The sequence below is a fragment of the Aethalodelphis obliquidens genome, unplaced genomic scaffold, assembly GCF_003676395.1.
Source record: "Aethalodelphis obliquidens isolate GAN/ISIS:26980383/991018 unplaced genomic scaffold, ASM367639v1 scaffold18, whole genome shotgun sequence".
NCBI lineage: Eukaryota > Metazoa > Chordata > Mammalia > Artiodactyla > Delphinidae > Aethalodelphis > Aethalodelphis obliquidens.
This window is the reverse complement of record NW_020837962.1, coordinates 25,388,721-25,403,044: the sequence shown is the minus strand read 5'-3', so window position 1 is coordinate 25,403,044 and position 14,324 is coordinate 25,388,721. Positions and strand designations below refer to the sequence as shown.

The window sequence follows — 14,324 nt, the reverse complement described above, 5'->3', positions numbered from 1 at the left end:
CAGTTCTTAGCTTGAAGAGGTAACCGTTGTTGTGAGCTTGATGCTCTGCCCCCTTTGCTTGTCACTCACCCTCTTTTTTGCATAGGCTTAAATCAAGCGATGCTTACAAAAAAGCCTGGGGCAATAATCAGGATGGAGTTGTGGCCAGCCAGCCTGCTCGTGTGGTGGACGAACGGGAGCAGATGGCCATCAGTGGTGGCTTCATCCGCAGGTGAGTCTTGTGCAGCCGGCGCTATGTAAGTTATCTACTTTTGAGTGACAAACCACCCCAAACTGAATGGTTCTAAAACAACAACTAAGGAGTTCCCTGGTGGTCCAGTGGTTAGGACTCCTTGCTTTCAATCCCTGGTCGGGGAACTAAGATCCCACAGGCTGCGTGTAGAGGCCAAGAAAAAAAAAAATCATTTTTCTACTTCTGAACCTCTATGTTGGCTGAGTAGGTCTTCCAAAAGCCTCTCCTGGACTCACTCATTACATGCACCCGGGTGAGGGATGATCCAAGATGGCCCTCCTTGCTTGTCTGGTGGTTGGCTGGGGCTGTGAGTAGGGAGCATCCATTGTTTTCTATGTGGCCTCTCCAGCAGGAGAGCTGAGGTTTCTTGCATGGTGGTGGCAGCAACCCAAGGGGCAGGCTCTGATGAGCAAGCACTTATCAAGCCTTTGTCCACATTACATTGGACAAAGCAAGTCACATGACCACATCCAGCATCAGTGTGGCAGTAAACAGGTGTCTCATTCTGTGAGTTTAATTGGAACAGAACTTATGAAAGATTATTTACAGAGATGTGGGCAGGGTCAATAATAAGGAATGGCGAAGCACTTATGAACTAGGAATAGCAGGAAGAATCCTGAAAGGATAGGAGAGAGCTGTCACCAGAACCCAACTGTAGTTATGGCTATGGGCAGGGGCTGTGGGTTGAGATGCAGCCACTGTCAAACCCAACAGGAAACTAGAAAGGGAAATAAATGCCCCAACTCCTCAGTCTCTTGTCCTCCAGTCTCTCACTGGCCATTGGACAAAGCCTACTGGAGGGCAGAGTAAGAGAACCTGGGTGATAAGGTTGTAGAGAGGTCAGCCTCTCTGGGCAGAGAGCAAAGAAGGCCAGAGAACAGATCTGGGGGTACAAGTAGAGAATAATGAGCAGACCTGAATTCTTATTAATCGTTTCTTTTGAGATCTGGAAGCAAAAGCTAACTTAAACATCTATTAAAAAATCTCAAGTCACACAGACCTGCCAACTCGGAACTAAAGTCTCAAGAGATCAGAAAATAGTAATAAGAACAAATATCTCTGTTGTTAAAAAGAAAAGGAAAAAAAACTATAACTTTTTACAGGTTACTACACTAGGACTTAGCAATGACTAGGGTTGCTGTTTGTACAGCCATCTATACCCAGGCCTTTGTAGCTGAGACTGCCAACAAACCAGATTCAAATGTCACTGCCATTTGTGTATAAAGATCTAGATATCTACCTAGAAATAACAGATGACAATTCTATTCATGTTTCTATTTGCTCCAAGGGAAACCAGACCAGGGGTCCTCAATCCTGGCTGCACATTAGAATAACCTGAGCAATTTTTAAAAAGTATCAGTGCCTGGACTTAATCCACACCAATTGAATCAGAATTTCTAGAAATGAGATCCAGGTATCAGTAGTTCTTAAAGCTCCTCAGGTGATTCTAATGTGCAAATAGGGCTGGGAACCCTGGAACCAGAAGTATGCCTTAGCTGCTGAAGATCATTTAAATAAGCTTCTTTTCTACAGAAGAAATCTAGGAAGTTCCTCTTTAATTTTATCTGGCCTGGACTGCTTTTAAAACCTTAGGGGGGCAGTCTGCATTGGGATTTACCATGGGGGATGGATTTTAACCCCTCTGAACATATTTTAGCTCATCACCATCTGTTGTAGAAAGATATTAGTTAGCCAGACATTCTGGAATAAGTACCTACTGTTTACAATAAAGAGTTATTGCCTTCTTAACTTTCAAGCTGAGCTATGAAAAACATGGGAAGGCACTTTGGATAAGGCACTTTGAGAGCCAACTCCTTCCTCCCCATTCAAACTGAAACAATAATCTTTTATCACAGTTTTCTTCCTTGAAATCAACCATTCACAATGCCACCAAAACCCCCATAGCATTGAAATCTGAGCAAGTAAAAATCATCTTGAACAAGTAACTCCCTTTGGAATTCTTGGGAGCAAACAGGATTAAGGGGAAGACGGTAATTCTCATTACTCTTCCCATTGATGTTGGTCCCAAATTGGGAAGAAGATGAGTGGAGAAATTCTCTGACTTAGTACAGTAGCTTTTGTTTCATTCTAAATTTGAGTCTTGGAGATTTTGACTGACACTTCAGAAAGAAAAATACAGTTTCTAACTAGTTCCATTCTCTGACCTGGAACCCTCCCAACTAATCCTCCCAGCTGATTTTACCCTTAAAAAAATGAAAATTGGGATAAACATATGAAGGGAGGAAATGATGTGTTGGTGGAAGCAAGAGAAGAAGATAAATTAATCTATTTAATATGCTTTCTTTAAAAATAGAAATGTAAGTGTTCAATAATGCACTTTAAAACATCATTTTCCAATGTACAACAGTGAACATGTGTTCTTGTATAGAATAGAAATTTTAAAAGAATAGGATTGATACCTAGAGGTCTACAGATTTTCCCTAAACTTTGAGTCCTTGGTATTTGAGTTTTTTTCCTATCTTCTAAAAACTGTTCTTTGATGCCCAGGGTAACAAATGATGCCCGAGAAAATGAAATGGATGAAAACCTGGAGCAGGTGAGCGGCATCATTGGAAACCTCCGTCACATGGCCCTGGATATGGGCAATGAGATCGATACACAGAACCGCCAGATCGACAGGATCATGGAGAAGGTGAGCATGTGGCATTCAGCAAGTTTCCATTGCTTATCACTTCCTCTGAAATAACCACCGAGGAAGTGCAAAGGGCATAACAAGACCCTCAAACCGTGACTTTGGATTCAGACGTTGGTAGATAGACATTTTCCCTTAATTTTCTAAGACAAAAATCCAGCAACAGATAAGTAAGTAACAGGGTAGAATTTAATCTAGCAGATATTCCTCAGAGGAACCTTTGCTTCAGGCATTGTGCTAGGAATCAAAGGACATATTAAGATGAGAAAGACATCATCCCAACTGCCAAGAAACTCACAGCCTACAGAAGGCAGTGAGCTTCAGATGAAAATATAATTTGCCAAGAAAGCCACACATCAAATGCTAAATCATGTTAGATGAGGAAAGATTTCAAGGGTCAGGGGATGGGAAAATATCCAAAAAAACGGTTGAATTTGAATTGAGTCCTAAAGGATGGTTAGGAGCTTGTCAGGTGGAGATGATGTAGGAACAGAATCAGGAAATGAGTAAAAGAATAGTTATTTTAGGTTAGCCAGATGATGAATATGAGCTTTGATTTTATAAGTGCCAGAGCTTTAATGACAGTTCAAAAAGTCCCAGATTCCATTTCCAGTTCAACAGTGCACATGTCCAGATCTCAAAGTAGGGAACATAATCTGATGAAGCTGCGTTCACATAAGGACACCAGATGTCATGCTAAGACTGAGCCACCTAGTGTCAACAAGAGGCATAAGGAAGAGTGGAGACAGTAGAATGGAAAAGGGTAGGTTTGGGCTTGAGATTAGGAGGAAACAGAAAGAAACACTGGAAAGCTCTTATATAAAGATTTGGGGCACCCAAACCTGGTATTCTACACTATGCAAATCTGATTCAGTCTCTATGTCTTTGTATTCCACTCCCTCCCCAATCAGTAGACTCCTAAATATTGCTCGTAATCTCTTAAAGGTGTCCAAATGCCAACAGGGAGAAATAGACACATTATTGGGTTTAATGGTAATTGTGCATCTATAATCGATTCTACGTGGCTAATCTTATATTGTGTGAGTTTATTCCTTGGAAGATATTGAAGTTTTGAGGCTGAAACCCTGAGTTTCTTTTCAACAACTCATTCCACTTTGGTAGGGGGAAGAAGGATGGTTTTTGAGATCTCTTGAATCATAAGGCTAAATACTCAGTTTCTTAGTACCTAAGCATTCTCCACTGACTTGAGAAAGCAATGAGTAGACATAAAGGGAACGCTTTGCCCTATTGTGTTCTGTGCACTTTATATTAAAAATATTTGATTGCATAACACTTTGGCTAATCAATATTGAGCTACACAGATGTCAATGTTAGTTGACAAAATACTTGAGCTCTGCCTACTTTACAAGTCATGACATACTTATTATTGTTAAGAGCCTTTGATACGCTAAAGCTTTTAAAGCTTTTAAAGCAAATCAATAGATTTTCAGAACAATATTGGGGGTTTCATAAAGCACTAGAACCAACAGAAATGGACCTAACCATTACGGCCCAGAAAAATGAACTAAGAAATAATTGCTGAACTACCTTCCAACAGGAAAATGATTTTTAAAAAATGAAGAGTAGTCATTTTCTATCAAAGGACCCAATTGACTCAGATGTAGGGAGATAATGTATCTCTAACTCACTTAGAGTCCTAGAAGGAGAAGTTCTACTAAAAGAGAGGGGTCAAATCTTTATTGATAGAGCTGGGCTTTAAGCAAGCTGTTTTCCTGGAAAGGCAAGTGACATCTTAATTCTGCCACTTTGTATTTCTAGTTCTCTTCTTTAGGAGAATACCTTTCATTCTGGGCCAAGTTTGCTATAAGAGCAAAGACATGTGCAGCTATAAGGTTTAATCAAAAGTCAGACAAGTGGATAGGAAATAGTCATTACAGTTTATATCATCCTTGAATGCTGAATTGCTTAAGAAGTAAGGTAGGGGTCTAGTTGCCATTGAGTAACTAGCCTTTTTTTCCCCTCAAAATAACAATGTGGATATGATTGAGATAAAGCCCATTTCAACTCAGCATTGCTCCAAATGATACATGTTACATGAGCTACAAAATTATTAGTAGACTTCTATCTTCTTGTGCAAGTTCTTACTTCTGATAACAGGAAATGGTATGCAGAGGTCTCCTGCATATCTAAGATTAAATCACACTGTAGAACAAAAGAGAATCTTCTGATGTTTCTCCCATATTCTCTCGTGACTCCAACAGCAATCTTCACCCAACTTCATCAGTCATGATCCTTTCTCATCACTTCAGATAGCAGTGAAGTTTTGGGAGTCCAAAACAACCCAATTTTCAATACATCCTTATGGACTGTCAAGAAATTACTTTGTCTATTTGAAAACCTTGTTTTCTGATTTAGGATATTTATATATAGACAATCTTCTAAGGTTAAAAAGCTACGATTCTCTTAGAAAACTATTAAAACAGGGCAAGTTTATATCAGATCTTTATGGGAACTGTTGCTAAGGAAACAACTTAGTGATGTTCAAACTTGGACTTAAAGTTGTCAGTGGAAGATGCTACGCACACATTGAAATACAGTGAAGTTGAAGCTTTAGCATTGCTCACATCCTCTCATCAACAAGGAAACATGGAATTTGAAAACTAAGATCTTGAGTACCAGCAAGGTTTTCCTGCTCACCAGCTTCATGACCTGGTTCCTCACCTGAAAGATGATAAGAGAACAGTGCAAATCTGGGGTCAGAACAGGCTGCCATGTGGGATAGTGAGTATCCACTTCTGGAAGTCTGAGCTGTGGCCTAAAATCTGCCTGTCATGGTCTGAAGTTGAGATTTCCAGAGTGTTCAGAAGGGTGAACTAAATAGCTCCTTCTACCTCTCTTACTGGCTTTTTTCTTAGTCATCCTGGGTTTCTCACAAGGGCAAATCATGTACCATATCTTGAGTATATTAGCAAGTTTAGGATTCTTTACATAGAAATATGAAAGTTGGAATGGGATATATTGCATAAATAAAGTCCTAAAAAGCATATAAATAGAATAAACACAGACATATTCTCCAAATACCAGGAAGACATCTAAAATAAGATTATCTCAGGAGTTTTTTCTAAAAGCACTACTGTTATATAATATAATAAAGATATGGCACTTTTGTACTGTATGGGCTGGAATTTTGATATGCTTCAGAAATAATTCAGGTGGACATCACAGATGGCTGTTAAAGATAGGTCTGTTCCAGCTCCTCCCAGATCCTTTGAGGATATCCAAAGAGTAACCTCATGCTCTACTTCAAAATATCCTCTTGTACCATCATGTGAAGACTCATCAGTGCATTCTTAATGTAAGAAATCCTAGAATGTTTGCCTCCAGAAATGCTATCCATTTTTAAATGGATGATTTTTCTCATTTGAACAGTTCTCAAAGTTAAGTCTGGAAAAATAGAATAATCCAGTCTTCAGGAGCATTTCACACTGATCTGAGCCTCTAATTTTCCTTTGTACCAAAGAGTCATTATTTCTGTAGCTGAAGAGGGAATACTTAAGAGCCAAGTAAAATTGGAGAGAATACCCATTTCCCCAATTAGGAACCTAAGGTCAAAAATATGAATCTATAGATCAAGGCAATCAAGGAAAATTAGTGTTCTATCTTATCTGTTTTGAAGTCAACACTTAATTATCCAAACAGATGGTAGGGAGCCATTGCCAGATAATTTAGAGTTATGGATAATCTAGAATTATTTTTTATTTTAACTTGGCAAATTTCTATTTGAATATTGATAACTCTAGTGTGCTGAGAATTCACAATTAAACTGAATAAAGAAGACACAACTTGGTGGAGATTGGAAAGCACCAAGCACAGTCATGGATGCAAAATCAGTAACTGTTGAGTAAATACTGGTTGATATAAAAACAGTCCAGTTTCCCTACACTGCCTCTCAGCTTCCTTCCCCTCTTCCCAGGCTGGAGAGGGACAGACAACATTACCAATCATAATAGAGGAAAACAACAGCCTAAAAAGAATTTTTGTCTTCCCTTCTACTTGCTGACTCATACATTTCTCAGTGGTGTCAGGAATAGTTTATTTTCTGGAGTTTAAAGGTATATCCAGGTAGCAGACCTGGGTTTCATGATGCATGCAGAGCAAAAGGTAGCTCAAGCAGTGAAGGGGTCAGTCAAGGCACAAAATGATAGTAAATGATCCCCTGCTAAAACAAGCCAGTTATAACTCATAAGAGTAAGTCTTCAGAAATGGGGCTAAACAATTATTAAACATCCTTAAAAGCAAACCACGTTTTCACCCAATAACAATAATTACAAGATAAGATATGTTGAGCCCTTAATTTTTGCAAAACATTATTCTAAACATACTATGTGTATAAACTCATTTCATCCTCATAGCAAACTTAAGTAGTAAAATGACTAACATAGTGACTACCAGTGTGGACGCTGACTCCAGGGTGCTGGCCTTCTGACTCTGGTTTCCTCATTTATTAGTTCTGTGACATTAGACAAATTGCCTAAATCCCCTCTGCTTAGTTTCCTCACTTGGTAAAAGGAGCTAATAACAGGATATACCTCATAGTTGATGTTGTCAAAGTTGAATGAGTGGAACTGTGCTCATTAGCAGTGTTCTTTATTATCCCCAGCTTATAAATGAGAAAGCTGAGGCCCTGAAATGTTAAGTAATTTTCCCAAAGTGACACTGCTAATAACTGTACAAATGGCAGGAATTCAACTCAATCCAACGGATGTGAATGCCTGCCATAGAAATCACTGGGTGTCATTCCAGAAGAGAAAGATAAATGATATAACTCTGCTCTCCATAGTAGGGAAAAGAGTCATGAGAACTAAGATCAAGCTTCTGGGATCATGTCTAAGTCCAGCCATAAGCAATGGTTCTGGGAACACAAAAGGAGGCATGGTTCATTCTGATCAGGGAAGTCTCAAGATGCCTTCACCCAACAGGAGGAATTTGAACTAGACCCAGAAGGATGAATGGAATGTGAATGGGTAAACTGAATTCTGTTTTCTTTCCCCTTTCTCCAGGCTGATTCCAACAAAACCAGAATTGATGAGGCCAACCAACGTGCAACAAAGATGCTGGGGAGTGGTTAAATGTGCCCACCTGTGTCCTCTTCCTCTTCCAAATGCTGTCGGGCAAGATGGCACCTTCATGCTTTTTTCATGGTATTACCTAGTAGGTCTGCACACATGCACACATCAATCCACCCCCATTGTGAATGTTGTCTTGTGTCATCCATCAGCCCAACAATACTACGTGTCTTTTGTTCTTTCTGGGTCTCTTTCTTTCCAAAGGCTGTATATAGTGGTCATTTGGTGGCTCTAACTCCCTACGTAAGATGTCTTGGGTTTCATTTTTTCCTTTTCTCTCCTCAGTGGCGTTTGCTGAATGACAACAATTTAGGAATGCTCAATGTGCTGTTGATTCTTTCAATACACAGTATTGTTCTTGTAAAACTGTGACATTCCACAGAGCTACTGCCACTGTCCTTTCTTTGGGTGTCAGGCTCTGAAACTCTCAAAATTTGCTGTCTTTGGTTCCTCACGGCTGTCATCTGTCTTTATGATTTCATGATTAGACAATGTGGAATTACATAACAGGCATTGCACTCAAAGTGATGTGATTTATGCATTTATGCATGAGAACTAAATAGATTTTTAGATTCCTACTTAAACAAAATATTTCCATGACAGTAGCATACTGATGAGAAAACACATACATAAAACAACAGCAACAACAGCAAAACAACAACAAAGCATGTTCAGTATTGAGATACTGTCAAGATTAAGTTATACCAGCAAAACTGCAATAGTGTCACTTTCTTTTTGTCAATATTTAGACTTATTAATCATAATCATCCTTTTTTTAAAAAAAAATTGTTTTTAAAAAGATGGGTTAAACACGCTCACCATTGAACCATTTCCAGCAAAATATATGTTTGGCTGAAACTATGTCAAATGGATGTAATATAGGGTTTGTTTGCTGCTTTTGAAGGCTCTGTTTTGAAGAAAGCAACCTTGCTGTGAAACAGTGTGGAGATGTAAATTTTATAAGGCTGATTCTTATTAATCACCATTTCCCCTGTGGTTTGTTATCAGTACAATTCTCTGTTGCTTAATCTAGAGCTATGCACACCAAATTGCTGAGATGTTTAGTAGCTGATAAAGAAACCTTTAAAAAATAATATAAATGAATGAAATATAGATAAACTGTGAGATAAATATCATTACAGCATGTAATATTAAATTCCCCCTTGTCTTCTCTGTCAGTTTGTGATGTGATTGACATTTTGTAGCTAGTTTAAAATTATTAAAAATTATAGACTCCAGATGTCTGTTTTAATTTCTTCATGGACCCCCGTCTGAGTTTGCACTCACATGAGAAGAAGAAATCTGGCTACTATCCCATTGCTCCTAAGAAGCCAGTTCTGTGTGCTGAGGACACTGCATGGAAAAAGCAAAGGTGTCCCTTCTAGACACGATCCAATGACAGCCAAAACTTGGCTTGATTTTTATAATCTGTTTCAGAAATGCTTGTGTGTAGGTTCAGTGTTGTCTGTGGGGAAATGTAGTTCAGCCAGAAGGCATAGAAAAAAATTCCATGGGAAAAATATCTGTGGTACTCAGACTTGGCTGTACATTGACTGAGGTATATCAGGTGTCAATCAACTCTCATCTTCCTTCCTCTCTCCAGTATCCCCACCAAATTTAGACCTCCACAACCACCACCACTGCTGCCCCCACTTTATTTAACAGCTTTATTGATGTGTCATAAAATTCACCCATTTAAAATGTATAATCCAATAGTTTTTAGTATATTCACAGAGTTGTGCCATCTAATTTTAGACTATTTTTATCATCCCCAAAAGAAAGCCCATACCTATTAGTAATCACTCCCATTCTACTTCCCTCAGCCATAGACAACCACTCATTTAAGTTCTGTCTATAGACTTGCCTATTCTGAACATTTCCTGTAAATGGAATTATACAATATAATGGAAGCCTTGTGACTGGCTTCTTTTATTTAGCATCATGGTTTCAACGTTCATCCATATTGTAGCATCTAACAGAGCTTCATTCCTTTTTATGGCCAAATAATATCCATTGTATGGAAAACACATTTTGTTTATCCATTCATCCACTGATGGCCATTTGCATGGCTTTCACTTTGGGGCTATGATGAGTTATGCTGCTATGAACGTTCGTGCTCAAGTTTTTGGGCAAACATAAGTTTTCATTGCTCTTGATATTACCACCTTCACCACCATCATTTCCTCTGCCACCAACACTTCTCCCACCATCACCTCCACCATAACTTATACCCTTCTACCTCCACCGTGACCACTGCTTCGACTACCACCACCTTGACCTTTCCACTACCTCTGCCACCTCTCTAACCGTCTTAACTAGCACCTCCACCTTTATCACTGCTACCTTCCCAGCCACAACCATCTCATTCATCACCACTGCCACCACCACAGTTGCCCCCACCTCCATCTCCTCCACCACCTTCACCAACACCACCGTTATCTCTCTCACCTCTGCCACCTCCTCTGTCTCTGTCTCCTACCCCATAACGGCAATGCAGGCAAATGTATCCTGATTGCTCTGGTTGGCTGCCATATCATTTCACCAGTAACTCTGGAGGTTTGGTGAGAGCAGCTAAGAAGTAAAAACAGTGACGACAAGCTCATCATTCTCAGGGAATGTTTGCAGTTCTTTACCCTGTTCCCAAACCTCAGAACAGGTTCTAGAGATACCCAGGTGCTCAGAGAAGTTATTCTAAGGACCAACTCTAGCAACACATTTATTCCTTAAAATTAAGGTAATAGAGAGGATGCTCAAAGATGGAGAAGACGAATAAATATACCGTGTATGTCGAAGCTGCTAAGGGGTCGATGTATGGGCCGAGTTAGAAAATTCTTTTCCAAACTCCATCTGTTCTCAGTGAGGTGAGTGAGTGTGGTTCCACATTGTGTGAGTAATTAAAATCCCACACTGGATACATGAAAAGTAAGACATGGGTATCCTGCTTTAAGGTCCATCACATAATTCATTCTGAAACATATTTCCTTTGATAATTGAGCTTGTCTACCCTCAGCTTTAATGCAGTCAGCTTCATTTGGCTAAAGGAAGACATATTCCCCAGGGATGAATCAGATCTGTGTAACGCACCAACTCAGGAAGTACAGTAGAAATATAATTACTGGAGCAGGGTGGAATACTGCGAAGCCTAAGTCTTCTATCCCTCTCATCCGTGAGCCTTCAACAGAACACCAGAAGGTGAAGGTGGTCCTGTGTCCTAGTGACAGAGTCCTTTCCTCTTGTCTGCCTCTCCATTTCTAGTTCCGGTTTTCTTTTTTCCACATCCTCCCCCAGCATCTGCTTTGACCACCTTGTCCCAATCTTTGTGTCACTGATTTGTCCACACATTGATAACGGCACTGGAAATTGAGAGAAAGGGAAGAAAAATCATACTTGTGGTCAGCTAGTACATTCCAGGTGCTGTGTGAAGTGCCTCATTAATGTTGACTCATTAAACACTCTTAAAAACTCTGAAAACTTGACATTATTAGCCCCATTTTGCAGAAGAAGAAATGAATAGATTATTTGAACCAGATTTCTCTTGTTTAAGCTAATAAGTGACAGAGGCATGATTCAAGCCAGATGTGTGTGTCTCCAAAGCTGTAGAGAGGCCTGGAAGATAAATCCAGGATTGTGCTTCTCTCAATTCAGCTGGTCAGGAAACTCCGAGAGACATTTGGCTTCACAAAGAACAGTAAAGACAAATGTGCTGGGCTTCTTAGTAGAAGGTCTTGGTAAACCCATTTTTCATTCATTCATTCATGAAATGTTTTTTTTTTTTTAGAAGATGTTGGGGGTAGGAGTTTATTAATTTACTTATTTTTATTTTTGCTGTGTTGGGTCTTTGTTTCTGTGCGAGGGCTTTCTCTAGTTGTGGCAAGCGGGGGCCACTCTTCATTGCGGTGCGCGGGCCTCTCACTATCACGGCCTCCCTTGTTGCGGAGCACAGGCTCCAGACGCGCAGGCTCAGCAGTCGTGGCTCACGGGCCTAGTTGCTCCGCGGCATGTGGGATCCTCCCAGACCAGGGCTCGGACCCGTGTCCCCTGCATTAGCAGGCAGACTCTCAACCACTGCGCCACCAGGGAAGCCCCTCATGAAATGATTATTGAGCCTCTATGCCAGGTCCTGTTCTGAGTATTGGGAGTGGGAGGGGCAGGGACAATTCCCTCGATTCACTGAACTTACACTCAAGCTGGGGGTTTTATCTATCCAGATAAACCAGCAACTAAAATATGAAGTGTATCAGATGGTAACTGCCCCAGAAAAATATAAAGCAGTGAGGAGGGTAAAGAGTGTAGGAGGTAGGAGAGAAGGTGTTATTTTAAAATAGAGTGATCCAGGAAGAAAAAGGTGAAGTTCAATGTTGGGAGTAACTAAGGTGATATGTCCAGAGCGAACCCATTTGGGAAGCAGAGGCTGGGAGTGATAAAAGGAACGTACAAACTACCTGTATCTTTTCATTTCGTAGTACTGGCGTACCTCCTCTATAGCTCAATCAATACTGGTTTTAAGTATTTCCTACATTGTCCAGAAGAAACTTGTGAAATCCTTGGCCCTGTGAGCAAGAAGGCTCAAAGGATGAAACAAACAGTGTGCAAGGGATGAGTATTAAGTCAAATGTTATTAGAAGAGTAAAAAAGTGTTGACTTCATGATCCAAGATTTGGGAATTCTTGCTCTAAGTGGCCATCATCCAATCATCAACTTACTAATTTACCTTCAAGTACATTAGTCATATACCTCAGGCTCTCCAACTAGCTTTTGGAAACTCAAATACATCTCCTAGAATGTAGGGGAAACAAGGAAATTAAGAAAAACTAAACCATGAACAAGTCATTTAACTCTAGTACTCTCAGTTATTTCCAGAACGAGTTGCCAAAACCTCCCAGGCTGTTCTAGAGCCTCACTCCCAGGCAGGGCGCCACCAGCTAATGTTCCCACCCACCACATAGTCCTTAGCTCCTCCAGCCTCTCACCATAGCACAGCTTCAAGACCATCCTGTTTTTGGGAATTGCTGCCTTGAGTTCACGATTCTCTTTCCACAAGCAAACTGGAGAAATTGACCCACAGTCCTTCTAGCAGATGTTGCTAGTGCCCTGCCCACATCCTCTGAGCACTTACCTCTTCTCCCAAAAGGTGATTTACAGTGAAGAACCAGCAATTCTCTGCCTTGGGGCAGGGAACGCCAGAAGTGCGAAGCTTTTTTTTTCTTTTTAATTAATTTTTATTGGAGTAAAGTTGATTTCCAATATTGTGTTAGTTTCTGCTGTACAGCATAGTGAATCAGTTATACATATATCCACACTTTTTTAGATTATTTTCCTATATAGGTCATTACAAAGTATTGAGTAGAGTTCCCTGTGCTATACAGTAGTCTCTTATTTGTTATCTATTTTATATATGGTAGTGTGTAAATGTCAGTCCCAATCTCTCAATTTATCCCTCCCCCGCTTTCCCTCTTGGTAACCATAAGTTTGTTTTCTACATCTGTGACTCTATTTCTGTTTTGTAAATAAGTTCATTTATACCATTTTTTTAGATTCCACATATAAGCGATATCATATGATATTTGTCTTTCTCTGTCTGACTTGCTTCACTCAGTGTGACAATCTCTAGGTCCATTTATGTTGCAGCAAATGGTATTATTTAGTTATTTTTTATGACTGAGTAATATTCCATTGTTTACGTGTACCACATCTTCTTTATCCATTCATCTGTCGATGGACATTTAGGTTGCTTCCATGTCCTGGCTATTGTAAATAGTGCTGCAATGAACATTGGGGTGCATATATCTTTTTTAATTTTCTTTTATTTTTTATTTTTTGAGGTACACGGGCCTCTCACTGTTGTGGCCTCTCCCGTTGCGGAGCACAGGCTCCGGACGTGCAGGCTCAGCGGCCATGGCTCACGGGCCCAGCCGCTCCACGGCATGTGGGATCATCCCGGACCAGGGCACGAACCCGTGTCCCCTGCATTGGCAGGGGGACTCTCAATCACTGTGCCACCAGGGAAGCCCTATCTTTTTGAATTATGGTTTTCTCCAGATATATGCCCAGGAGTAGAATTGCTGGATCATATGGTAGCTCTACCTTTACTTTTTTAAGGAACCTCCGTAGTGGCTGTACCAGTTTACATTCTCACCAACATTGTAGGAGGGTTCTTTTTTCTCCACACCCTCTCCAGAAGTGCTGAAGTTTTAATGCCCCTGGAAGCAGTCCTCAACCAAGGATGGATAGGGCTGGGTGAGTGGTTTCCCCAGCTTCTTCGCCCCAGGTTGGGATGGCTCTGAGGCATGTGTTCTCAATATATTGTCTCCCAGAGATCATCAGTAGAACCAATCTCAACTTCCTCACATGA

General features: G+C 40.3%; 1 protein-coding gene across 2 annotated transcripts in view; it reads left to right on the top strand.

The window, feature by feature from the left end:
- Nucleotides 1-9,174, top strand: part of SNAP25 (synaptosome associated protein 25) — a 29,837-nt gene extending 20,663 nt beyond the window's left edge. For both annotated transcript variants that reach the window (XM_027118189.1, XM_027118188.1), the window contains exons 5-7: nucleotides 86-211; nucleotides 2,741-2,885; nucleotides 7,907-9,174. In XM_027118189.1, the coding sequence (XP_026973990.1) occupies nucleotides 86-211; nucleotides 2,741-2,885; nucleotides 7,907-7,975 (340 nt within the window). In that variant the 3' untranslated portion in view covers nucleotides 7,976-9,174. The remainder of the gene's footprint in view (nucleotides 1-85; nucleotides 212-2,740; nucleotides 2,886-7,906) is intronic.
- Nucleotides 9,175-14,324: the final 5,150 nt, after the last annotated feature.